Source organism: Triturus cristatus, chromosome 4_1, assembly GCF_964204655.1.
Source record: "Triturus cristatus chromosome 4_1, aTriCri1.1, whole genome shotgun sequence".
In the NCBI taxonomy this organism is placed as follows: domain Eukaryota; kingdom Metazoa; phylum Chordata; class Amphibia; order Caudata; family Salamandridae; genus Triturus; species Triturus cristatus.
The window spans coordinates 453219902-453245339 of record NC_140585.1 but is presented as its reverse complement, the minus strand read 5'-3'; the positions used below and the strand labels follow the sequence as shown (position 1 = coordinate 453245339).

General features: G+C 41.6%; 1 protein-coding gene across 1 annotated transcript in view; it reads left to right on the top strand.

Moving 5' to 3' along the window:
• Positions 1 to 25438, top strand: part of VWF (von Willebrand factor) — a 1048714-nt gene that overhangs the window by 518588 nt on the left and 504688 nt on the right. Inside the window, exons 24-25 of the mRNA XM_085652611.1 lie at positions 1509 to 1622; positions 4942 to 5098. Coding sequence (XP_085508737.1) covers positions 1509 to 1622; positions 4942 to 5098 — 271 coding nt within the window. The remainder of the gene's footprint in view (positions 1 to 1508; positions 1623 to 4941; positions 5099 to 25438) is intronic.

Here is a 25438-nt window from a genome sequence, read left to right as displayed (position 1 = left end):
TTATAAAATACTGCGCGTTCATTCCATGGTTGTTGTTTTTATATGTTACCAGATTCTTCTACACATTTCCTAGTCTACAGGTTCCTGGGTACCTTTATATTTTAATTTGACTTGTCTGTAATTTCGCATCATTCTCTGTTCACCTCTATGACAATCCAATTTCTTATCCCTGTTCTGTATCTGCTTGTTCTACTGATTTTTATGTTGTTTCTTTACTCGCTCCTCTAATCTTTTTCTCACAGCCAGCCTGTTTTCATTGCTCTCATTTTTGTGCTTGAATCGGATTCCTCGTAACTCCGTCTTCGTTTTGGTAATGTTCCTCCTATAACTTCCCTCATTTATTTTCCTTCTAGATGTTTCTGGCCCTCATATCAGTTGTCAATTTCGATGTGAATCTGTTTGGATATTATTATTTTTTGAATCACCACATGAATGATGCTCTAGTGTTTTGGATTCTATTTTTAACAGCATCTAAATCTTGCTTCTTTGTATTATTGATTCAGTTTACATCATCATCCCCATTATTTATTTATTGTCATTTTAGTTTTGTTATGTGTATTCACTTGTATCTTTTGACAGATTAAATATGAATAAATAAATATTTTTAAAAACTCAAATAATAAAATTACACTTTTGACCATAAGAAATTCCTCTTTCTGATTCATAACAGACAATCCAGTTTGCTCCAGCAATCATCTACTTCAACAATGCATACTGATAAATGTTTCTAAAGATTGTGCGTATGTGTGTGTGTTTGAGAGAATGAGATTTTTTAAAGTGTTTTATTTATTTAGATATATGTGGTTTTCTATAGCAAGGGCAGGACACAGAAAGTTACAGAACAACATACAGTAGACCATAAGAAAAAAAGTATGGAGATTATTCGCATTTGCTGTAGTGGGATAAGAAAATAGGACAAAGTAAGGCACTGAGTGCAATGGCAAACATAAAACAGGGTGGTGGAAGGTAGTCTTTAGAGGGCACTGGTAGACGTTTGAGTGGCAGGAGATATATAACATTTGAAAATAACTAAGGCATCCAAAAAGTATTGTATGCCACTTAAAGGCACTGGTCTGGTAGGAGAGAGAACACAAGAAGGGCACAGATAAAGCATACACATTATACTGGTACATAAGGGTGACATGCGGTACATTTTCCACAATTGAAATATTGAATTGAAAATGTCTTGAAAAAAACTACTTTTCTGATTCCATCAAACATTGTAAAGTAAGGTAAAATATTAAGATTAGAATTTCATTCCACATAAATTTTGGCCCAAAAAATATTTATGTCAAAAGCCTTACATTTCTTTACTTGATAAATGCTGTAAGTGCCATATCACATATAAATTGGTCTACTTAGATGCACAGTCGAGAATAGTAGTTTACTAGATAACCCCTATGTAACATTGCATTTTCCTAATACTATTCATCTGTTGATGAACATTCATTTCCATATCCTTTTTATTTTTAATAAACTTCTTTTACTTCTTCATGTATATAACGTAGGTTGCGTTTGGATCCACACCCTCAGCATGCCATGACAACATATTAAAGCAAGTGATGGTAGAAAATTCATGCAACATTTTGACTGGAGACATGTTTAAAGAGTGTGCCAGGCTGGTAAGTTATTATTTATATAATTTCGTTGCTTGAGAGAATTTATGTCCCAAAAAAAAACAAAAGTCATGGTTTTGGTGGAGTATCATATCATGAATGGTATAAAAGCAAGGGGTTACAAGGAACATGAAAGTTTATTTGTCAAGGAGAAAATTGCATTCTCCAGCAATCACCACAATGCATGTCCCATCATCCAGTCATCCTAGTCCCAGTCTCAGCCCCGGAGTCACACAGCAATGGTGAAGAAATGGACAATATCCTTTCTAAAAGCTCACTACTAGCTTCTAAAAGCTATTACAAAATGGTACTTAGACAAGACTAAAAGTCTTGTGTGTAGATTGACTGAAACACAGTTTCACTTGCTACTGCATCCTAAGTAATGTACAGACAGTAAACAATGTAGTTGCTCTAGCATGATGCAGCTCAAAATAATCGGTACATCTAGCAGTTGGTCACCTTATATAAAATGCATTGTGTACAGTACGAGTGTAATTTTAAGTCCGATGTATGGCACCAAAATGTAAACATATTCCCTGCTTCTTCCCATCTTCTCGTCTACCGTATGTATTCTATTTGAAGTCACCTTAGGCAGCATGCAGTTTGATTTCTACAATATGCACCTATTAGGTTTCCCCATACTATTCCACACCAGCCCTAGTCATACTATACAATTCGTAAGGTCCGTACTACAAATATAGAAGTCTTCTATACTTCTGTAATGATGTAAAAGCTCAACACACGACGATGAACAACTTCACATAATGAAATGTAAATAATGTATTAACATATTAACAAATAGTCATCAATCCACAGTATTTATTGTATAAATATGTAATTCTTTATCAGATGATAATTCAATTACATTAGTCAGAGACCTCTAGAGGGATCATAAAAAGGGTGGGCTAGAAAACATCAGTTTAATTAATGAATAGGTACATTCATTGAGACCATCCTCTCTCACAACTTCGGTACGCTAATGCCAAGATTGTTGAATCTTGGCATTGAGATTACTGTCAACAACTCTTTTTTCTCCTCAATAGTCCTCATAATATCATCTTCAATACAACATTTTACTGTAAACATTTTGTTGATAGCAACACCATATGTGAAAATTATACTTATTATTTGACATTTCAATCTCCTCATGTCCATAGATCTGTAGAATTGCCACCAATAGATCAAAATGAATAACATTCAGTAGACTTCGTAAAGTTTCCTTCATCACATGCTGCCTCGATTAAAACAACTTTTCTTAGTTCTAAAATGAGTAAATTAGAGTGCCTTAACTTCTGGTAATTATTTATATATTTATCTGAATTCAGTGTATTTTGTGAGAATGGTAATATCAAAATTATGTTTGAATCAACATGCTACACTTCTCTGCATTACTGCGTTCCACATCAGCTGTAGTTGTGCTTGCTACAGAGCTTCTTGAATTGCTTGTTTGATCATTCTATAAATTCACCTCTTGAACAAATGATAAAATGCATTTGAATTAATTTGCTGATTGCCATAGATTTGTTCTTAAATTACGCCTAGTTCAGCTCACTGATTACCATCTATATGAGGCAAATATTTGCCCCATAAGTGGAGTCATTAAATATCTCATACACCCACATAAGTACTCCAAGATAAACTCATTGTTTGCAAGTTGAACTGATTAAGTGCCTTAAGATTCATAGTTCTTTAATGTAGGTCTTTAATTATTGCCCAAATTGTTGCATTATTTCACCTTACATTAAATACTTAATTGCACCTATATAGCATCAGTGAACACCCCATGATCAATATTTTACTATAGCCTTATAGACTGCTACCTCGGAGTATACTGGTTGTTAAAGGCCCTGAAGTCAAGCGGCTCTGACCTATAACAAGGGAGAGGGCCTTTAGCTACCGGTATAGCCAGAGGCAGAAGGGCTGTAAGGTCATTAGAATATTCCACCCACTAAGGAGTGTTATACATTTAAATTGGAGAAACTCAAAAACAAACATTGGAATGCTGGACCAGAAACGTATACCATCCTTTATTAGTCCTGAGCCACTCCATTGTCTTCAGTGGAGCTTGCAAAATTCCAGTGTTCTAATATAGCCTTATAACCCACTGTTGGGGGCTATATTGGTTGATAAATACCCTGAACAAGAGTTCTAGGCCCAAGACACGGATGAGGGCCTATAACAAGAGAGAGGGCCTTTAACAACTGGTATAGCCAGAGGCAGAAGGCTATAAGGCTATTAGAACATTCCACCCCCTGAGGGTAGAATATTCTAAATTAAAAAGTGAGAAACATAAAAACAAACATTGGAAGGCTGGACAAGAAACGTATACCAGCCTTTATTAGTCCAGCCACTCCATTGTCTTCAATGGAGTGCCCAAAAATCCAATGTTCTACTACTCCTTAGATAATCTCATATCAGCACATTGGCAGACCCTAATTAAGCTAAATACATACCACCTACTTACTAGTTACATTAACAGATGGCCTGAGATTCATAGTTTTAGTTCTTAATTCAACAGCACACCCATATTATGCTGTACGGTAGTTTACTTTAGTAAATGGATATCATAAATATAAACTATGAACTGATTATATGTGTAATAGTAGAAATAACCATGCTTGCTTTATTGCCAGTTAAATTATGTTTTCTGTTTTAAATTTTTAGTCAACAAATGCAATACATCCATGTCCAATACAGTGCGTTATATTCAAAGCAATTGAAAGTATTTTTTATTTAAAAGAGGTATAGTTACAGAGAATATTCAGAACACTTCTACAAATCATAAAACATATCGCAAACCTGTATAATAGGGATGGTGGGAGCGAGGTAAAGGAAAACCCAAATACACTATGTTCGATTAGTAGTGTTTTATAAATAAACTGTTTCATAAAGTCAATAAAATCATCCAACGTAGCACAATATTTCTGTAAACTGTTGCTTTTGAATTACATGGTCTCTTCTGAGGTCTGATAACCACAAAAAGTCATTCAAAGTTTTCTTGCTCTTCCATTTTGTCAATATTATTTGTTCCAGCTATAACAACAATAATCTTAGATGGATGTTAAGTATCTACAATCAATAACTCAAGGTTTATCAGTTTTGCCAATGTTGCTTAAATCCTCCTTGGACAAAATTAGGTAATTAAATATATACAGAGACAGTACACCTGAAATATTTAGTGGACTTATCTCTATAATAAATCGCAATGTGTTTAAGTATAGAGTTATTGAATTAACCCCTGGTTACACAGAAGTGCATTTCAAAAGCACAAACTTCAAAATCCAAGTGGGAGTGAATTTGATATATGGTATTACTTTACACTTAGGTGAATCCAGAGCCGTACTGGGAGATTTGTACGTACGATACCTGCTCTTGTGAATCCATTGGAGACTGTGCTTGTTTCTGTGATTCAATAGCAGCATATGCACATATATGCGCTCAGAATGGCGTGGTTGTCCACTGGAGGTCATCAAGTCTGTGCCGTGAGTATTAAAGAATGTGCCGAAATTCGGCTGTTTTCAACATCATCACATCATGCTCATCTCAGCATATATGGATTTAGTACATAGATTGTGGTTATATATTTTTATTAATAAATGGGAAGGTATTATCTTATTTCTGAAAGGCAATACAGTTTCCCTTGAGTTTTAAAAGACTTATTCTGAACTTGAACCAATAAGTGCTTCCACGCAACACTTAGGTCACCGCACGCCCCATACCACAGAAGAATGGTATGGACCTGATGACTAAGCACGTCACCAAAGAGTGAAGGTTATATAAGAAAACCTATTGTTTTCTTTATTCTTGTGGAGGGTTAGTTCATACTAAAGTTGCTCTCTTTTTGGTTTTGATATATTTGGTAGGAGGACAATCTTCTCTGATTCGGTCTTATCTTTCTCCCCTTTTTTGTTTGAAAGGCTAATGTTGGGAGCCATATATGTGGTTACAGAGAGAGGCCTTCTTTGGAAACTCAAAACAGATTTTTTATAAACAATGGTCTCTCAAGTGGCAAAGTGTCAGCCAACGAAAGATTCATTGCCTCACATAAACAATGCTGTTCCTTGCGGTGATAAATTGTGAACATGAAGAAAACTTTCTGATAAAGTGTGTGCTTAGATCATCACAGTGGTAAATTTTGGTTGTTTTTAAGAATGAAGAGGGTGTCTTGTATCAGAAACAATACAGTGGTTATTTGATGAAGCTGTGCAGTTCTTGGCCTAGTACATTAGGTTGCCCTAGATCTCCCTCACACTTCTTTATTTATTTTGGATATACTGCTCCTGAGGACCATGTCAGCAAATGACAAAGAGATGTTCTTGCGTATGAAATGTATCACTGGTATTACGTTCTAGCTCTCATTGTGTTTCAGGCACAACTAATAGACCCAAAGGTTTAGGGATTTGTTATGATTTGATGGTGCTGTTTCTCTGAGATGTTTTATATTGAACTTGAGCATTCTTCCTTCCTTAACAATCTGAAAGGCTGGGGTATTAAAAACTCCTAGCTAGCTTTTCCATGATTCCACACATTTGAATAATACTAGGCAAGACACAGCTATGACTCCAACAATGAGAAAGAAAGGGTCAGTCAATTTCTAGAAGCAATTTTCAAACTCGTGGCATACTAGAAGGATCTTAATCTGGCAGAGGGCCTATCTGTGGTATTACATGAATGGAGGAGAGCATTCAGAGTCAAATAATAGTGGGGTCTGTTATATCAGTTTGACAAACCTCGTGCTCTTATCTACCTGCCAGTAAAGTGTTTGATCCTTCATGAGCAGTGTGGTCTCAATAAGCTTGCTGTCTCCAAATATATGTGGCATTGTTATCTTCTGAAGGGAGCTGAGATAAACTTTCCACAGGTGAAGAGAGTGGATTCCATGTTAGCTAATCTTGAAAGCCATTTTGTCATGACTACTGAGGATGTTTTGCATTTAGACATTGCAGATTGATGTGTGAATACTGCCATTCATCGTACTTTTTGCTGGTGTCTAACTCACTTTGCAAAGGAGGATATATGCAACCAACACATCTTAGCTCCTTAGTAAAGTTTCCATTGACTCTATGCTCTAGTCCAGGGTGGCAGTAATTGTGTTTTGCTCTTAGCAAAGATGGAGATCCAGCCTCTCTTACTGTTTGACATTGCTTGTGATGTTTTTTGCTCCTTTGCTTTGGGCACTGGTACTTTGGTGGAGGCTAGATACAAGTTGTGAGCTTGTTACTGGAAGGTGTAAGGTGTCAAGAAGTCTAATATCATGAAGCTTCCCTTCCACATTACACATTTTTTGGCCAGATTCTGGATGTAATTTTTATGGTTTTAAATCATGTGCTTCCATTCCTTGCCAAATAGAAGCTCACTCTGCTGGTGGTATCAATGACAAAAGCTCCTTCATTCTATTATCAAGATGCTTGTTCCACTCATAATCACTGGTCTTGCAATGAAAATGTGCCTCTGTAAATTTTGCTTCTTTTTACAAGTAATATGCCAACCTTGATGTAGGGTGCCTTGACCCTTTTTAAGTTCCACTATAACTGTGTTGATACTTTTCAGTGATGTTCAACATACCATACAATGCTGTTACTAGAACATGAAGTAGCAATATACATTGCATATAAAACAATCACTGTAAAAACAGCTACCACTACGGGAATTTGTTTAAAAGCACAGGGTGGTCCTTTTTCATTTAGAAAAATGCATTACTATATGAGTATTGCCTGATCTTTTGTTTGAGTAGCAATTAAAACAGACATTTAATTTATTTTCATTTCTGAATTGGATTAATAATAAACATGAGCGATCAGATGCTGATGAGTAGTTGGCATTATAAGAGTTGTGTCTGGTATTTATCGCTCCCAATAAAATCTGATACCCGGTGTTCAGAAATTATTGGGCACTATAAATGGCTCATTTTCCCAATGTTACCCCATAAAGGTACAACATGTGGATTTTAGGGCTTACTGCACCAAAACCTATATTTCCCAATAATTACTGGGACTTTTTCCAGTGCAGTGTTTATCACCCCCAATAATCATGTTGTGATTGAGACAAAATTGCACATGATTAGAATTATTCAGCCAGATGGTAATCAGGTCTTAGATGCTTGAATGTGTGCAGGTCTGATATGCTTTGGAATCATAAGGTATGGGTGGATAGATGAAAACTTAAAAAACTGTGACATAATTCGCCGCAGGACTGTTTTCTTTCTGTAGCACCCACAGTTTTGGACTTTGTGTCTGATTATTGGTTTGGCGGATGGAACAGGACATGACCTCCGTCTTCCTACCAGTAATCTCTGTACATTGAAAGGAACCATAATGATGTTGGGTTTCATTTAATGTACAAAATGTGTAGTGGATGGCCGCCATTGGAATTGATGGCTATTCACCAAAGTTTTCAAATATTTCGTTTTTCTGAAACAAACTCTCAAAACGGGAGATTCAGAAAAACAAAAAAATATTCTCCTAGGGTGTGGCATCATTTTTTTTTGTCCCTTGGAGGTGACATACAGAAAAAGGCATTACACTGCCCACCCTAAACTGGGTCCTTCATCTGACAGCCCTACTGCATTAAGTCATCGTAATAGGTTTTCCGTTGATGGAGCCAACGGAGTCACCATTGATAGGGCCAATGGGAGCTCTGTTGATGGAAAACGTAAGGTCTACCTGAAGCAGGCCAACAGAGGGTTTGTTAAGCAGGGTAGTCCTTCTTATTTACCCTCTCTGACAAACTCTAAATCGGGTTTCATTAAAGTCACAATTATTTATATCTCACATGTATTTTTTTTAAATGAAAAGCATGGATATGGCCTCTAGCAGTAGACACTAGATCAGAAACAAATTTAAAAGCTTGAAGAATTTTCTTTCAAGCATCTTGATTCTCAGACAACATACTGGAATGTGTATACCTGTAAGAAACTGAGTTAATGGTTGAGGGGGGTGAAAACCCTCAAAGCAGGAATGACAATCCTTGTCAGGGTGAGGAACAAGCAAAATCCAAATTAACCTGTGCTCAACCCTCTAGTAACTGGGCACAGAGCAGTCAGGTTTAACTTAGATGCAATGTGTAAAGTTTTTATGCAGCACTTCAAACAATTATAAAGTAAAAACACAACACAAGAAAAATCCCACACCAATTTAGAAAAATAAAGTAAAATTTAATAAACACAACAAGATCAAAATTCCAATTGGTAGAACCGGAGGTATGCAATTTTAAAGATTTAGGTGAAAATAGCACCAAAAAAAGATAGCTATTTGCACCAGACAGGGACAAAGACACAAGTTCAGGCCAACCGCGATGGAGCGTGGGCCACCTACAGGGACTCTGGTAGGCCGGCTGAACAAAAATACCTTAAATCGTGGTTGCAGAGTGTGGCAAGGTCCCACGTCGAGGATGGATTGTGCAGCTGAGGCGATGCATTGGTTCTGAAGAGCTGCGAGGCTGTGATGAGAAAACCTGTTGCATCATCAAGGCTACCCTCAATGATAGATTTATGATATGAGAGCCTGCATTGGTGAAGCTTTGCGCAGCGGCTGTTCCGATGTGGGTTTCGAGATTGATGCAACGTCGATGTGCCAGGAGAATCCTTGTAGCATAGGTGATATGTAGATTCTGCTCGGGATTTGGCCTTGCATTAGGGGTGATGCGTTGGTTCTGCTGGATCAACATATAGGCTGGCAGAGCACCTTCAGGCTCACTTCTAAGTTTCCAAAATTGGGATGACACCACTTGGCATGGTAGAACTCACAGATGACAAAGTCCAGGTGCTAGGTTCAAGGTTGTTGGAGCTTTCTGTCTCTAAGACTCTTGTCAGGAGGCCTTCTAATTAGGCCTTGGAGTCACTTTGGGGTCCGGGGTTAGCAGTGGTAAAGTGCAGAGAGTCCTAAAGCCAGCAAAAACTAAGTCAGCAAAACAGGAGGTGTGAAGGCAAAAAGTAGGGGGAAAACCATGCCAAGGATGCCAGGTCTTGCAATACCTAAATGAAATCTGTTTCAGCATTTTCACTATACCTGTGTTCTTTGTTCTCATACCATATTAGCAATGCCTTACGATGACTTGCACTCTGGACCTGATTCTCAAAGAAGCTCAGAAATGTGTATCCATATACTTACACATGTTAGAATTGCATTTATGACTTGTTGGAATTTCATAGAGGATTTAAGGAGTACTATTTGGATGTCCTGGCAGTTTTAGCTTCCTAGGAGTGGTTCTGGAATTCTTTCATGAAATTCAAGTTACTCACATGCAAGGGAATTTCCCCATGTTCATTTTGTCTTTAAGTATAATAATGCATGCGTAAATACCATGAAATAGTACATTTGCACTTTGAAACATTTTCCTCAACATCAAACTATTTGTTCTGATAGAGAAACTGCTTCCCCCACACTACATTCAATCCCATATTTCATAGATATTTATTGAACTGGACCTGAATGAGTCCCCTAAAGGATTAAGGGCACCTGGAAGAGGTGGAGGTCCACCTGCACTACAGGGGCTACAGGGGTTTACGTTACGCCCTAAGTGAAAAAATGTGTTGGTGCTCACAAACACAAGCTATTTGCAGGGTCACTGGAACTATGCCATTGTGAGGCCGGTGCTTTTTTCCCATAATAATAGATCTGACACATTTGCCACATAATCCATCATCTGCTGCATAATCTGCAGGTTTTTCCCCCAAAAAATATTTAGTTTCTAGCTCAAATGGTTCAAGAGTTTCTTAAATTGTCAACACGTGTTGCCCTGCAGTGGAAGGTCCTTTGCAAAGGTTGACTAGTAACCTTTCTGTTGCTTTCTACTATGCTTGGGTGTGAAATGTTGGTGCAACCTATGCCCAGGTAATGGAAACAAGCGTAAATGACAAAATAATGAAGTAATACTATCAGAAAAGATTCTGTATTATGCCACATAATTTGCCTTTTCCTGCTGCATAATTTAGTCAACCCTGCCACACAATTTCTCCCTCTCCTTCCGCATAATCACAATGGCCCTATTTGTTTGTTTTCTCAAGTGTCTCAGGAAGGTCCCTTCTCGAATTCCAGCTCCCCATCCATGGGAAAAGATTTACTTATAAGTATGTATAAAGACTTCTATTGACACTTGAAAATTAGCTTTTTGTGAATCACACACCTGAATTTATCCACATCAGATTCTGCCATTACATCCTGTGAACGCCCAATACTCAAATGGCTTTGAGAATTGGGCCCCTGTGCAGTCATACCTTGTAGTCGAGTGACAGATGAATATATCGAAATACTGAATATCACATATGATACACCACACAGAATCTCAATTTTTACGTCGAGCATTCGAGACCTCTTGTATATACTTTAATATATATTTGTATATTAGTATATACTTATATGTGTATGTACTTTGTGGGCTCTGGAGATCAGCCCTAGGACTTGTCTGCTTACGCTTAGGGACTTTTTTTCTGTTCAACTGCCTCTATTCAACAGTCTTTATAAAATAGGACCAGTAGAGGTCATTAAAATACCAGAATTGCTTTCTGCTGAGGGACTTTCTATTTTTTTATTTTTCTGGCAACTGCCTCTATTTTACTTTCTTGATAAAAACCGACCAGCAGAGGTCAGTAAAATACCAGAATCACTTTGGAATTCCCTAGATTCCAGTCCATAGAAATTGTCTTCCACAAGAACCCGTAGTCAATATATTGATTTTCAAATTTTTTCTTTTCAGTTGTATGACCACCAAAGGGCCTGATTTTACATTTAAAACAGAGCTTTGGTCTATACCATTTCCCGCTGAAAGGCAATATTTCTCTTCATGTGTTCTCATACCTGGCATGTCACACAGTTTGGTACTTACTTTCCCTCCATGTTAAAGAACAGTAGATGTTGTTTCAGCACCCAGCCTAATGTGCTGCATGGCTAAATACATATAAGGTCCCAAAGGCGAGACCGATTGCATTGCAAATGCTTGTTTCCATTGCCTTGAGTATAAAAACAGAAATGGCACAAATTCAGGTTTTCAGATAATGGCAATCGCCTCAATATTTACTCTGTAGCTATGGCATGACAGAGGCCAAAGTTTCTCTGGGGATACAAGGGTGTCTGTGCTGCATCTGCTTCTTGTATTGTGCTGTGCATGTGCTCATTAGCACTGTTTCCTAGAATAAAGGTCTGAAAGTCAACATGCATTTAGTGCGTTTCATGTTACTTATGCACGGAACAGGGAAGCTTTCTTGTCCGGCCAGCTGCCTGTTACCCTGACGGGAGCCTGGCCAACTGGCTTGGGCTTGGCTCCGAATTTAGAATAAAGAAAAAGTTCTGTAAAAATTCCCATGAGGTTAAATTGACTTGTTTTCTAAGGGCCTGCAAATAGACAGGCATCACGCCGAGCCAATGTGCTAGGCTTGATTGAAGGAGACTCTGCTGTTGGATGAACAGGGGATACTTCGGTCGCATTTTTGGCAAAATTGCAAAATCGGTTGCCCAGGCTGCAAAAATCCAATTGAATTTACCCTGGCAAAAGATAATAAAAAAACGATGCAACAAGCCTTTCATGGTTGAATGTGAACTTAAGTTAAGATAGTTTCTATTTTACCTGACATAAAAGCAAAAAAGTATTTCCTTCTTCAGCCTATGTGCTAGAAAAGGCCAAAGTGTCCTCCAGATGCAATGCCTGCCATGTGACATTTAGCACTCTACATCATCTCTCGGCTGCCCCTGTGCATCATTTTAGCTGTGATTCCACTTATGGCGGCTGTCTCTCATTCAGAGCAAAACATTTCACGAACTTTTAATTAGGCGTTTGACAGGTAAAGAAGATTAGGGAAACTGTGATTAATCACTTAAACGTGCAAAAGCACAAACCGGTGCGTACAGGGTTGATACTGTTGTATGTTTAGATTATCAGAATTCCCCTCAGAGATTTCATGTATAGATGGCATACATCCCTCGAAGACTCTTGAATCATTCTAATGGTGTCTTGTACCGTATGTGGCTGCAGCATATTTGAGTTGATTTATGGAGCAGCTCAGTAAAAAGTGCCTCCATCTCAAAAGTTATAAAATAGCTAATCCCAATATCAGGGAACAACCCACACAAACACTCAATTATCTTCTGTATTATTTTTAAATACAGCATTAATTAATTTCTTATATTCAAATATATTTTACAGCTGTGTATGGGTGGAGGAGCCAGGCACTCTACCTTTATCCCGACAAGAAGAGTGTCTGTCAGGCTGAGAAATGGTGATCCTGAAAGACACTCTTCTTGTTCCGGTCAGGCAACCAGGACCTAGACATGCGCTAAATGTGCAGGCTCCTGGCTGCCTGAGCTGAACTTTGCCAGGCCTAGTACTTCACAGCCCTTGGGCGTGACCTTCTCAGCCTGGCAAAGTCCCTCAAGGCCCCCCCCTCATTATAAAGGGAAGTGTCATTGATTCCCTCGGACCTGGTGTTTATCCCCAAACTTTTTGCCTTTGGTCTCCTATTTTTCTGACCCTGTGTTTGTTAGCTATAGTACTCTGGACACTTTAACACTGCTAATAGGTGCTAAAGTGCATATGCTCTTTGTGCAAATTGTGATTATGACTGGTTATCCATTACTGGCATATTTCCTGGTAAGTCCCTAGTAAAGCGCACTGCGTGCCCCAGGGCCTGTAAATCAAATGCTACTAGTGAGCTTGCAGCACTGGTTGTGCCACCCACATGAGTAGCCCTGTAAATGTGTCTCAGACCTGCATCTTCAGTGTCTGGGCACACAGTTTTAAATAGCCAAATCGACCTGGCCAGTGCACCCACTTTCCAGGCACTAACTTTCCCTTTTCTTACATGTAAGACACATCTAAGAGGTAGGCCCAACATAGCCCTGTGGGCAGGGTGTAGTGTATGTGAAAGGTAGGACATGTACTGGTGTGTTTTACATTTCCTGATCGGGGAATGCTGAGTATTTAGTTTTTCAATTTTGAAAGGCTCTCTGTCCCATAGGTTAACATTGAAGCTGCCTTATAACATCTTACAAGGGTAACTTTTCATTGGGACAAGATGGAGAAATGGAGGTCAGGATATTTGAACTCAGAATTTAATAACACACCTTTTAGTGAAGGTGTTTTTTACATTTTGTGTTTGAAAATGGCACTTTTAGAAAGTGGGCATTTCCTTGTGTTACCATTCTGCGTGAATCTCTCTATTTCTGTATTCAGAGTCTGTTTTGGAGTGACAGGAGCTGGGGATGTGCGTTCACTCTAGACAGTCACAACCGGGGTTGAGGTGTGTCCTGCCTTTCCCGGGTGATTTATAGCCAGGCTGAATAGACCTTTTTGCATTTAGGGTGGTGGCAGGAGTTTTCACTAGCATCTGAATAGGCTGTGTCTACTCTGCACAAAGCTGTCCACCTCCTGTAGTGAAGTTGGACCAGGGAGTACAGAACTGGTTTTACTGAGCTCAGAGACTCTTGAAACAAAGACTACAAATAGAAAATGGGGTATAAATATTAGCCCTAAAACCCCAGAACATTAGATCACTTCTGAAAACAAAAGGACCCTGCCAAGAAGAAGAGCGGAAGAGCCAAAGAGCTAAAGAACTGTGTGAGGAGCGCTAACCTTTCTGTTGTGCGAGGGGTGGGTTGGCCTGCAGATGCTGCTTCTATCTGTGGGCAGAGAAAAAGTACTGACTCTTTTTGCCCTGCTGTGGTATCCTGCTTGAGAAGATATTCAAGGGCTTGTGCAAGCTTGCCTCCTGTTGGAAGTCTCAGGGAAATCAAAAACTTCAACAGATCCTTGCTGGATCGAAAAGGAACCAACCTGGAATGATAGCTAGGAGAACTGTGTGAGGAGCGCTGCCCCTGATGTATATGGGATGGATTGGCCTTCACCTGTTGTGAAAAGAAAGCCTGTAAGAGCGCTGTATTTTTCCAGCCTGGCATGTGTGGAGCACTTTGTGCCTGCAGTTAGTGTGTGATGATCGCTACTCATAAAGATAGGATCAGCACTTGGGTGATCCCCTTGGGATTGTGAAATACAGGTGATGGGGAACCCTGAATGATTGCTCCTGTGCTTTCCTCAGTGCGCTGGGCTCTTGATGCTGGAGAAGCACCGTCCACACTGTAAAGACCCCCCTCAGTGGGGCCCTGTCATCAGGGAAGCCTTTCTGCAGCTCCGACGCTTGGGGACCCCAAAACGCCATACTGCCTTTCGGTCCCAAGGGCCGTGGTGGTGAGTGCAGCACTTGTTTCGGTGGGTGGAGCATGACCCACTTTGGCTCCTGTACTGTGGGGGCTGCCCTTGCCTGTTGCAGCTGTACTGCATGGTTGAGAGTAGCCGTATCTAGTATTGCCATTTGCAGGGAGGGTCCTATGAGATCTTTTGTGTGTCCTCGTCTGGTTCAGGGGCACATCCTGTTGAGGGCAGACCTTGGAATTCTAGCCACACATGGGGAACCCAGCAGGGTCGCCCGCCACTTGGAAGGTGTGTGTCCCCGCACCATTCCCCTTGTTGCACATACCTGCTGGACATCTTTGGTGGTTGATGACATTACGCTGCATTTGGTTGGCATCAGTTCAGCAGATGGGAAGGACCTCTCGACGGAGGTCCTGGACGACATGCCTTTCTGCCTCACCTACTGTAGTGCACGTTATGGCATCCCTGTGCCTTGGCATTGATCACTGGATAGCCTGGAAGGGAAGAGCAAGTGTGCAATAGCTATGTGATGTCTGGAGGCTTAGGGGTATGCCTCCATCTAACGGATGCACTGTATGACCTGATGAAATAATGCATAGTGTTGTGATGCTCTGCCTTCTCAGGCATGACCAATAATTATGTTTTCATAACGTGTGCAACATATGTTTACTTTATTGCACTACTGATGATGTTATGACAGTTGCCTAGTTGGCAAAGTGATTTATGATATATGTGATTGTGGTCTATGTGTTTATATGCAATATCTGAGATATTTTTATATAGCCTGATGTGGAGTCTCTTTTGTGGTGTATTTGTGTGTCACTTGTGTGTGTGTTGCGCAAACGCTTTACACATTGCCTCTGGCTTAAGCTTGACTGCTGTGCCTAGCTACCAACGGGATGAGCAGGGGTTATCTTGGGTGTGTAACACCCTCACCCTGACTAGAGTAGTGGGTTCTGCCTGGCTTAGGTGCATAACCAGAAACACAATTTCTAACACAATTTCTAACACATCGGCACTTCAGTTTTAAGCCCTGAAGCTCCCAAGGCCTAGTGTGATTCACTGACACCTCTTCACAGAGTGGGGTAGGGTCAGTAGTCTCATTGACCCCATTCAACTCTGTGATGAGGTAGGTACTGCTTTCCCTCATTGGCTGACAATAGTCTAATCAATGAGAGAAGGCAGCAGTTCCAACCCTCATGGGACCTCCGAGGCTTCCCTCTGGGAGAGCTGCTGTGAAGGTAAGTTTTGTTTTGATTTTTGGTGCATGCGTGCGTGTGTGTATGAATGCATCTAAATGTATTTGAGTGAGTGAGTGTTGTGCATGGGTGTTTGTGCACTTGTGTGAATGCATAGGTGTGAGTGAGTGTGTATGTGTGCATGTATGGCCCCCTGCCCTCTCACTGCTTAAAATTACCACCCGCCACGTTTAGCAGTAGTACTGTAGCATGATCCTTGAAACATAGATTGCCTTGTGCCCTTGAGATACATCAATATTCACTCACAACTCTTCCTTAATGCAATTTGTGCAACAGCTATTCTTCTGTAACAAAGCAAGAAAATATGTCTATGACAGACATGGGTAGATTTAGCAACACTCTGCACCGGAGCATGGATAACAAAGGTGATGCGGACTGGCACAAAGTGTTGATTTGTCATTTACTTTCCAGTGCAAAACTAGATTTGCACTGGAAGAGTGCCTAAATATAACATAAATTAGTGCTATGCGCTGCATTGTATTACTTGAAGAGGGAGTCTGATCAGTAGCACATTGGCATTCATAAGCTATTACCCATGGTTTATGATGCAAAGCTCTAACTACTAAGATTCCTAGATAGGGCATTATGTGGAAAAAGTTCACCTCCTTGAGGCAGGCACAAAGTAGGAAAAGTTTTTTTCTCCAAACTTTGAATATGTCCTGTACTAAACAGCATACACATAAAGTAAGAAAAGGTTTAAAAATATGTCTGAGCATAGTATTTTGTACTAGATGGATACCCTGCCACATCACACAAATTCTAACTGTGCTGCGATGGTGTGCATGGTGCGAGCAACTGAATTACGCCCAGTGCTTGGGAAGAGAGCAGCTGCGCCATATATTTGTAAATATGGCAGCAGCACCATATCTTTGTAGATTTAGCATTGTCCAGCCCAGCCTTAACCACCAGGCCACGTCTTCCCTGAACCGAAACACAAGCAACCCAAGACTGGTTTCACCCTGTTTGGGGCTCGTCAGTCACAGTTTGGGCTGGACTGTTCCTATTGAAGCAGGGTAAAGAGGGATTTGCATACGGATAGATCCAACCTGAGGTGGCATGGTGGGTGTTAGAAACTGGGTTGTAGGTTGACTTGGATATGAACCATAGGCAAGCAACAACCACAATCCTAGTAGGGCAAGAAGCAGCCAACTCCTAAATCAATCAGTGCTCACCCTAAGGTAACTTGGCACAGAGCAGTCTGGCTTGACTTAGAGGCAATGTGTAAAGTTTATGTGCAACAGTAAAATAGTAAAACTGTGAAAACACCACACAAAAAGATTCCACACCAGTTTGAAAAAATAGAACATAATTTAATAAATGAAACAAGATCAAAACAACAAAAATCCAATAAGTGGAAATTGAGATATTGAGATTCAAGTGTTTAGGTAAAAAGAGCTCCTAGTAGCAGAAAGCGCTATTTGGGATATCTTGGCCACAATAAAGTCAAAAGCTCAGACCAACCACGATGGAGCACGTGCCGGATACAGGGATCCAATGAGGTCTGCTGAACAAAAGTATCCTAATCCTGAGTGTGTCGATGTTGGGGATGCGTGTTACAGTCGAGGCAATGCATCAGTGCCAATCCATGCCTGGTCCTGTTTCACACAGCAGCGGTGATGCATCAGCTCTGATGAGTGGCGTGGTGTGATGCAGAGGCTTCAGCATCATTGTCAAGACTACCGACGACAGAGATGCGAGGACCTTGCGTTGAGAAGCACGTCGCATAATGGTGGTTCCAAAAGCAATGCATCGGTTCCGATCCACGGAGCATTAGCAATACGTCAGTGATGATCCACGCAGCAGAGGCGATGCGTCAGTTCTGATCCACGCCACGCAACACAGGTGATGCATTGATTCGACAGCGGATGCATCACTATGCTGGGACAAGCACCTTAGGCCCATTTCCAAGGGTCCAAGACTGGGGTGGAACCACTTGGAAGGGCAGGCTCGCAGATGGCAGAGTCCAGGTGCTGAAGCAAGGTGGCTGGAAGTCTTTTATGTCCCTGAGATTTCAGATCAGGAGGCAAGCCAACTAGCAGTTGGAGTCACTCTGGGTTCAAGTGATGCAGTTGTAGTCCTTCTAACCCAGACAAGGGAACAGCATGCAGCAGGGCAGCACAGCAAGGCAGGAGTTCAGCAAAGCAGCAGTCCAGCAGAGTGGCAGTCCTTCGGCAGCACAGCAGTCCTTCTTCCTGGCAGAGTCTTCAAAGGTCCAGAAGTGTTCTGAGCTGATGGTGTCTAAGATCCAGTACTTATACCAAGTTGTGCCATTAAAGTGGGGAAGACTTCAAAAATATGCCTTTGAAGTTCACAGAGGTCCTTCTTTTCTGCCCTGGATCCAGACTCACTATAGGGGGGTATGTAGCCCTTTAGATTAGGACAGGACAGAGCCTATTCAGGTGTAAGTGATGCTGGGTCCAGCTCCTCCCTCACATCCTGCCAGAATGGCCCATCAAATCATGCCTAAGCTCCCGTTGTGTGTGGCTGTCTGGGGGAATACAGAAAGCCCAACTGTTACCCACCACAGACATGTGATCAGAGACAGGCAGCAAGCACCAAATGGCTAAAGTAGGAAAATGCCAACTTTCTAAAATGGCATTTTCAGAATTGTACTTCAAAACCTGACTTTACCATAAGTTAGGTTTTTCAATTAGGATTCCAGAGACACCAAACTTGGAAAGTGTGTCTCTTCACAATTGTGAATTACATTTAGAATGTGGAAGAGATAGCCATTGCAGTAGTGAAAAGTGAATTTCAGAGTTTTTCACTACCAGAACATGTAAAATTTTAAAGTACATGTTGTGCCTTTTAAATGGATTGCACTCTGCCTCTGGATTGTCCAGGGCATACCTTAGAGGTGACTTACATTTATAAAAAGGAAAGGCTTGGGCCTGGCAAGAGGCTTTTCTTGCCAGGTTGAAATGGCAATGTAAACTGCACACACAGGATTTGCAACTGCAGGCCTGAGCAATGGTTCGAGGGCCACTTAAGTGGGTGGCCCGATACATGCAGTGGCACGCTAGTAGTATTTAATTTAAAGGCCTTGGGCAAATGTAGTGCACTTTACTAGGGACTTATGCTCCAATTGGGGACAAGCAATATTACAAAGTTCTAGGGAGAGAGGGAGAGAGTACATGTACTTTATCACTGTTTAGCAATAGTAAAGTGCTCAGAGTCCTAAGGCCAGCAACAACAAGGTCAGAAAAAGTGAAGGAGGAAGGCAGAAAGGTAGGAGAAAGACCACCCTAAGGCTGTCAGGGCTACCAGTAGACAAATAAATGATGGGTTGGAATGCTACCTTTAGCGATTGCCAGTGGTTAAAAATATTGTGAGCATTCCTCTCAACACCTTTTATATGTTTATGGAGATACCTAATCCACTGGTAACTGTTCCAAAGTAATTTAAGGTTGATTTTCTTTCTTATTTGGAACAAATGCAGTTTAGCTTCAAACAGATTTGTAGAATACACAGGCCTGTGTATCTTCCTGTATTGGATGTCCACTATATATTTTTCTTACTTGGTATCTGTGTCCTCTCAAGATTGTTTTAAGTTCATGAGCAGAAGGTTTTATTGAGTTTTGTTGTTTAAGTGTATCTATGATTATTTACAACTATGTGATTTTTTTGGTTAACTTTTCAGTCCTTATGAGAGCATGAGTATTGGCCAATGACACTCAATGTAAAATTCAATACCTTTTTTCTTGAGCTTTCTTATTTTGTGCACATAAAATTATCACTTAAACATTCTTTGTCTTCTGAATAAAGCATCATACCCTCTCATAAAGTTAAGCTCAGTTTATCATAGAATTATTTCAGTGCTTTTTAGGTTTTGTTAATATATACTGTAAGAAATTAGGTTATTAATTGAGAGGGGAGGAAACCCTACTAAAATAATAAATACCATCCTTGTCAGGGTGAACAACAAAAAGTCACTAAATTAATCGGTGCTTAATCCTCTGGTGGTATTGAACAAAAGCAGTCAGGCTTAACTTAAAGGCAATGCATAAAGTATTTATGCAGCACTCAAACAGTAATAAAGTAAAAATACAACACTGGAAAATCTCATGCTAATTTAGAAAAGTAGAGTACATTTTTATAAATTAAATGACATCACAACAAACAAGAGTCAGATCTATGAACCAGGGCTATGACCTTTTGATATTTAAAGTGAAATCTAGCTAAAATCTAGCTCCAAAAACAACAAAGCGCCATCTGCGGGAATCTGGTCGCGCAAGAGCTTGTCAAAGTCAAAAGTTAAGGCCGATCGTGATGGCGAGTGGGTCAGATACAATGGGTGGATTGGGCCTTGTCTCTTACTTTCAGACTAAAAATACATTTCAGATAATGTTCCTGAGAATGTTGAGTTTCAGAAGGGCAAGGCAGCAGGATCTAGCCGAGACAAGGTTGCCATCGATGGGAGGACAAATTCTCTGTGAAGCTGTTGACAATAGTGGGAAAAGCTGTGGGTGGGAAATGCTCTGGGAAGGAAAAGCTGAATTTTTCAGGCAGGGGAGTTTGTCGATGGAGTTCCTGTCGTCGTTTGGCCTAGTGAAGATTTCTCCTTTGGACTTTTTGGAGCTTGGATTCACCCAGTGTGACGTGGCTACAGGCTGTAGCTGAAGAGGGCTCCACGTGGCTAGATACCAATGTCAGGAGGTCCTGCTGAAGAGGATTTGCTGCTGTGTAGAATAAAGTAGCGGGAGCTGTGGCAAAGTCAATCCCACCAGTGATGCACCTTTGTTGGATCAACTTGCTGGTAGATCCCGGGATCCTGTCAGTTCTCATAGCGTTTTTTCTGGATTTATTTAAGTCCGGGGTTTTGATTTTTGGTATGAAGAGGCCAATTTAGCACTACACCAAGCATCCAGGACCTGGTATGCAATGTTTGGGGCATAGGATGCACTCCATCAGGGTCCAGCAGAATCAGGTAGGTAAGTTGCAGAATTTCTGGAGCTAGTTGTGTCCCATAGCTCACACAGGAGACTAGCCAGCTAGCCTTTGGAGTTACTCTGGTGGTCATGGAGTCAATGAGCAGGTTTAGTCTTTCTTCCTCAGGCAGCAGGGCAGTACTTCCAGAGGCAGGGCAGTCTTTCTTCGGAGGTTTCTACAAGTGATCTGATATGGTGTCTGAGAGTGAAACCCACCATTTATCCTCAGTGCCCGTCTTTATGTGCAGAGCAACACCTGGCCGACTCCCCTACCCTTCCTGAGTTTGGCTCCTAAATGTTTAGGGTGACAAAAGGCTACTGTTCAGTCCTTTGTTTATGCAGGAAGCAAAGCCCTTTGGTAGTATAAGTGAGGCTTGGTACTGCTCTGCCACCAGCGATCCTGGCAAGATGGCCCATCTTGTCCACACCTAGTACCCTTTGTACCTAGACTAGTGGCAGAAAGTCACTGCAGGATTGGGAACGTAAATGACAACTTTCTAAAAGTTGTGTGTCTAGAATTGTGACTTAAGTTCCATTTTCCCATTAAAGAGAGTTTTATATTGCAATTCAAGAGAATCTAAGAAGTATTTTCCTATTTGCTCCCAATCTGAAGATACGCTTTAATTAATTTAATAAGGTAATGCAATGATAGCCTATAGGAGAGATAGGTCTTACAGTAGTGAAAAAACATTTGGAGTTTTTCACTGCCAAAACAAGTGAAACTTAAACCCACATGTCCTACTTATTAAATATACCGCACACTGCCCGAGGAGCTTCTTAGGGCCTACCTTAGGGGTGACATAAGTTTTAAAAAGACAGGCTTAGGCCTGGCAAAAAGCAAAAATGGCCTACAACCAATTGGCACATTTAATTCACTTGTAAGTCCCTAGTAAAGTGGTATTACAGGTCCCCTGGGCCTGTAATTTAAATGCTACTTGTGGGCATTTAGCACTTATTGTGCCACAATTTAAATAGCCCTTAAAAACATTACTCAGGCCTGCCATGGCATCCTGTGTGTGTAGTTTTAAAACTGCCATTTCAACCTGGCAAAATAAACCTGTCGGTCAGACCTAAACCTTATAAGTCAACCCCATGTAATCCCCCTAAACATCTCATAGAGCAGGGTGCATTGTATTTTAAAAGTTGGACTGTACCTTTATGTTTAAATGTCCTGGTAGCGAAAAGCTCTCAAGTTCATTTTTCATTAATGCAAGTCATACCACTCCCATAAGATAACATTTGGTTACCTTATTACATTTCATAGGGGATAACTATTGTGTGGGACCAGGCAGGAATGTTGTGTTTGATGTCGAAGGAGTTGTAATTGTAAACCCTCTTTAAGGGTAAATTCTGATTTTATTTCACAATTCTGAAAATGCCACATGTAGAAAGCTGACATTTATTTGTCCTAACTGTAGGACTTGGCCTTTTTAGCTAAAGTTCCCTGAACTTTTTGCTTTCCCCCTAGACTGTTTTCCTGATATAGAGTTGCCAATTTAGATGCTTTGGGTACTCGGCCTCTGCTGATCAGTGTCAAAGTACAAGTGTTCCCTGTGTAAAGTGTAATGGTAATTGGTTGGCCATGATTGGTATGTTTGCTTTACTATTAAAGTCCCTAGTGATGTGCACTGTGTGTGCCAGGGCTAGTAATGCAAAGGTGCATGGAGAAGGGAACTCATGCCTGCAATGTAGGGCCTGCACACAGTTTGCTAAGTTAGCATGTTGTCCTGACAAGTGCAACCACTTGTCAGGCCTTACTTTCCCTTTTGCGTACACAGCGGGCACCCCTGTGGTAGGTCCCCGGTAACCCCTGGGCAGGGTGAAGTGTATGAAAAAGGCAGGACATATACTGAGGTGTGTGTTATGTCCTGACAGTGAAAAACATTCCATTTTGTTTTTCACTGGTAAAAGGCCATCCTGCCCATAGGACAGAATGGGGGAGGTTTGGTATTGTGTTAGCCTAGTCTCCCATAAGATTAAAATGGAGAGGTGAAGTTTAGTTTGTATGAACTCACAGTATCATAACACATCTTTCTATGAAATTGGTTTTGTCACTGTGTGTTCAGAAACCACTCTTTTTCTGCGTGTCTCTGCTGAATGTGGATTGACTGTCTGGATCTGAGAAGGGAGGGGTTGAGATGGCACCAGGCTGACATGCATCTGGAGAGGTGAAGAGGCCTGGGTTGCGGCTATAAAACAATTGACCCATCTCCTGCTGAGTGATTAAGGATCCAGACCCCCAGTATCAAAGGGAGAAAGGTGACACTGGGAGGGAGACACCCAGAACTGATTTGGGCAGGGGTTAGGGACCCCTGAGCACAATGAACTTCAAAGACATTGAGGGGAATAACTATGAGAGCTGAGACCCCTGAACATTGGAATAGAAAAGGATTGAGACTGAAAAGGCTTGGACCCATTTTGTGGTCATGAGGAATCTCTGCTAAGGAAGGAACAACTGAAGAGACTGCTGGGAAGGACCAAGCCTTGTTTCGTGATCTGGGGCTGGTCTGCAGTTTGCTGTTTTAACCAAGGAAGAGGCTGTTGGGACTGTTCTTCGTGTGCTGGGTCCCCCTGCTTGAAGAAGACTGTGTTTTGTGCTGCGTCTTGTTACCCCAAGGGCCCAAGGAGACCTGACTTCCTGTTTGGAAACACAGGAACATAAACGTTTCTGAAGAAGTTCCAAGCGACGCGGTGGGCGCGTGTTGTGGCAGCTTGAGGCCCTCGGAAGGGGTGCCCTGTGATCTTGGACACACGGAGAAGTGAGACTCGGACGTGCTGGGTGCATGTCGTGGTGCACAGGAGGTGTTGGTGAAGAGCGCCTTGTCAGCGTGTGCATCGGAGGTGAAGTGAGACTTGAACGCACAGGGTGAGTGTCGTGGTGCACAGGGCCGGCTTTAGTGCTGGTGGTGCCCTGTGCGACAATTTTTGTTGGCGTCCCTCCAATGACCACCTCCACCATGGATTCTCTTACTAGCTCCCTTTAACAGTGACCAAGTCTCCATAACCACTTTCTCTCAGATGCAATCAAATAGTTATATAGCGCCACTCATACCAATGTAGGATGTCAGAGCACTTTGCATTACACACACATTGCCCAGAGACAATCAATCATACATGTGTAAATCAGTGTATAGGAAATGTTACAAAAGCCAAAGGACTAAAAGTGTAGGAGTCACATATCATCCATACTGGTAGGCAGTATAGTTTAAGAGTGCTTGGTGTGGAGAAGCACAAACTAAGAGTAGAAAAAAGAAACAGCATAGTTGGGAATTTTCTTTAATGATAAGAATCGATTTCAAGTCAAATTAAGCCCTTTTGCAACATTAATCAATGTTCTAATGTATATTTTGGAGTGTGTATGCAGTTCTATGATGAAAGTTTATAGCTCACTGTTGTATATTAGGACTTTAAGTTATATATTGCAAGTAACAAAAGGATTTCTCTTTTAAAAGCAGTAACCTGCTGATCTGTTTACATTATATCCACTCTGTAATCTACTTGGTACACGTTCTTTGCAGCAGGCATATTAACCCTCTGCACTAACTTCACATAAGTCAAAACCTCAACTATAAAAATGCTGATCTCTCTCAAGGAAGATAATTAATCACAGGAGTTATGTTGACATTTTTGTGAGGCCTAGTACTTGCCGGAGGAAAGGAACACTAAAGCAGGTGCTTTAAAGAAATAATAAACCTGCGAACTCGGCGCCCCCAGGAAGCCAGCACTCGGTGCGGTGGCACCGGTCGCTCCGCCCTAGAGCCAGCCCTGGTGGTGCACCGTAGGTGCTAGTGAAGAGCGCCTGGTCCTCGTGTGCATCGGAGGTGACGGGAGTCTCGGACACGCAGGGTGCGTGTCGTGGTGCACAGGAGGTGTTGGTGAGGAGCGCCTGGTCAACGTGTGTATCGGAAGTGGAGTGAGTCCCGGACACGCAGGGTGCGTGTCAGGGTGCACCGGAGGCGCTGGTGAAGAGTGCCTGGTCATCAAGTGCACCAGAGGAGAAGTAAGGCTCGGACACGGTGAGCGTGTCAAGGTGCGGCTGAAGGCGTTGGTGAAGAGCGCCTGGATATCGGGGCACCAGAGTTGGAGTAAGTCTCAGTCTAGAAGTGTGCGTGCTTTGGTGCAACCTGGGACTGTGGAGGTGATCGGCTGATCATCGTGTGCACCGGAAGAAAGTGAGTCTCTGCAGTGCGGTGTGCCTGTCTTGGTACCAACTGAGACCTCAGGAAGGAGTGTCTGGTGAACGTGCACTCGGAGTCGACGTGAAGTCTCATCAGCGTTGTGTGTGTGGCTGCGTGCCAGAGGAGATCCAGAGGGTGCTGTGGTGAACGTGCACTCGGAGTAACGTAATCTCAGAGGCGCGGGGTACGTGTGCCCTGCGGCCACCTGATACCTTCCTAACAGTCGAGGCCTTGACCGGCAGCCCCAGAGGAGCTGAGCTGCCAGGCCGAGCCGCTGAGGCCCATTGAGAAAGTTCTACATGGAAGGTCCAGTTCGCTGA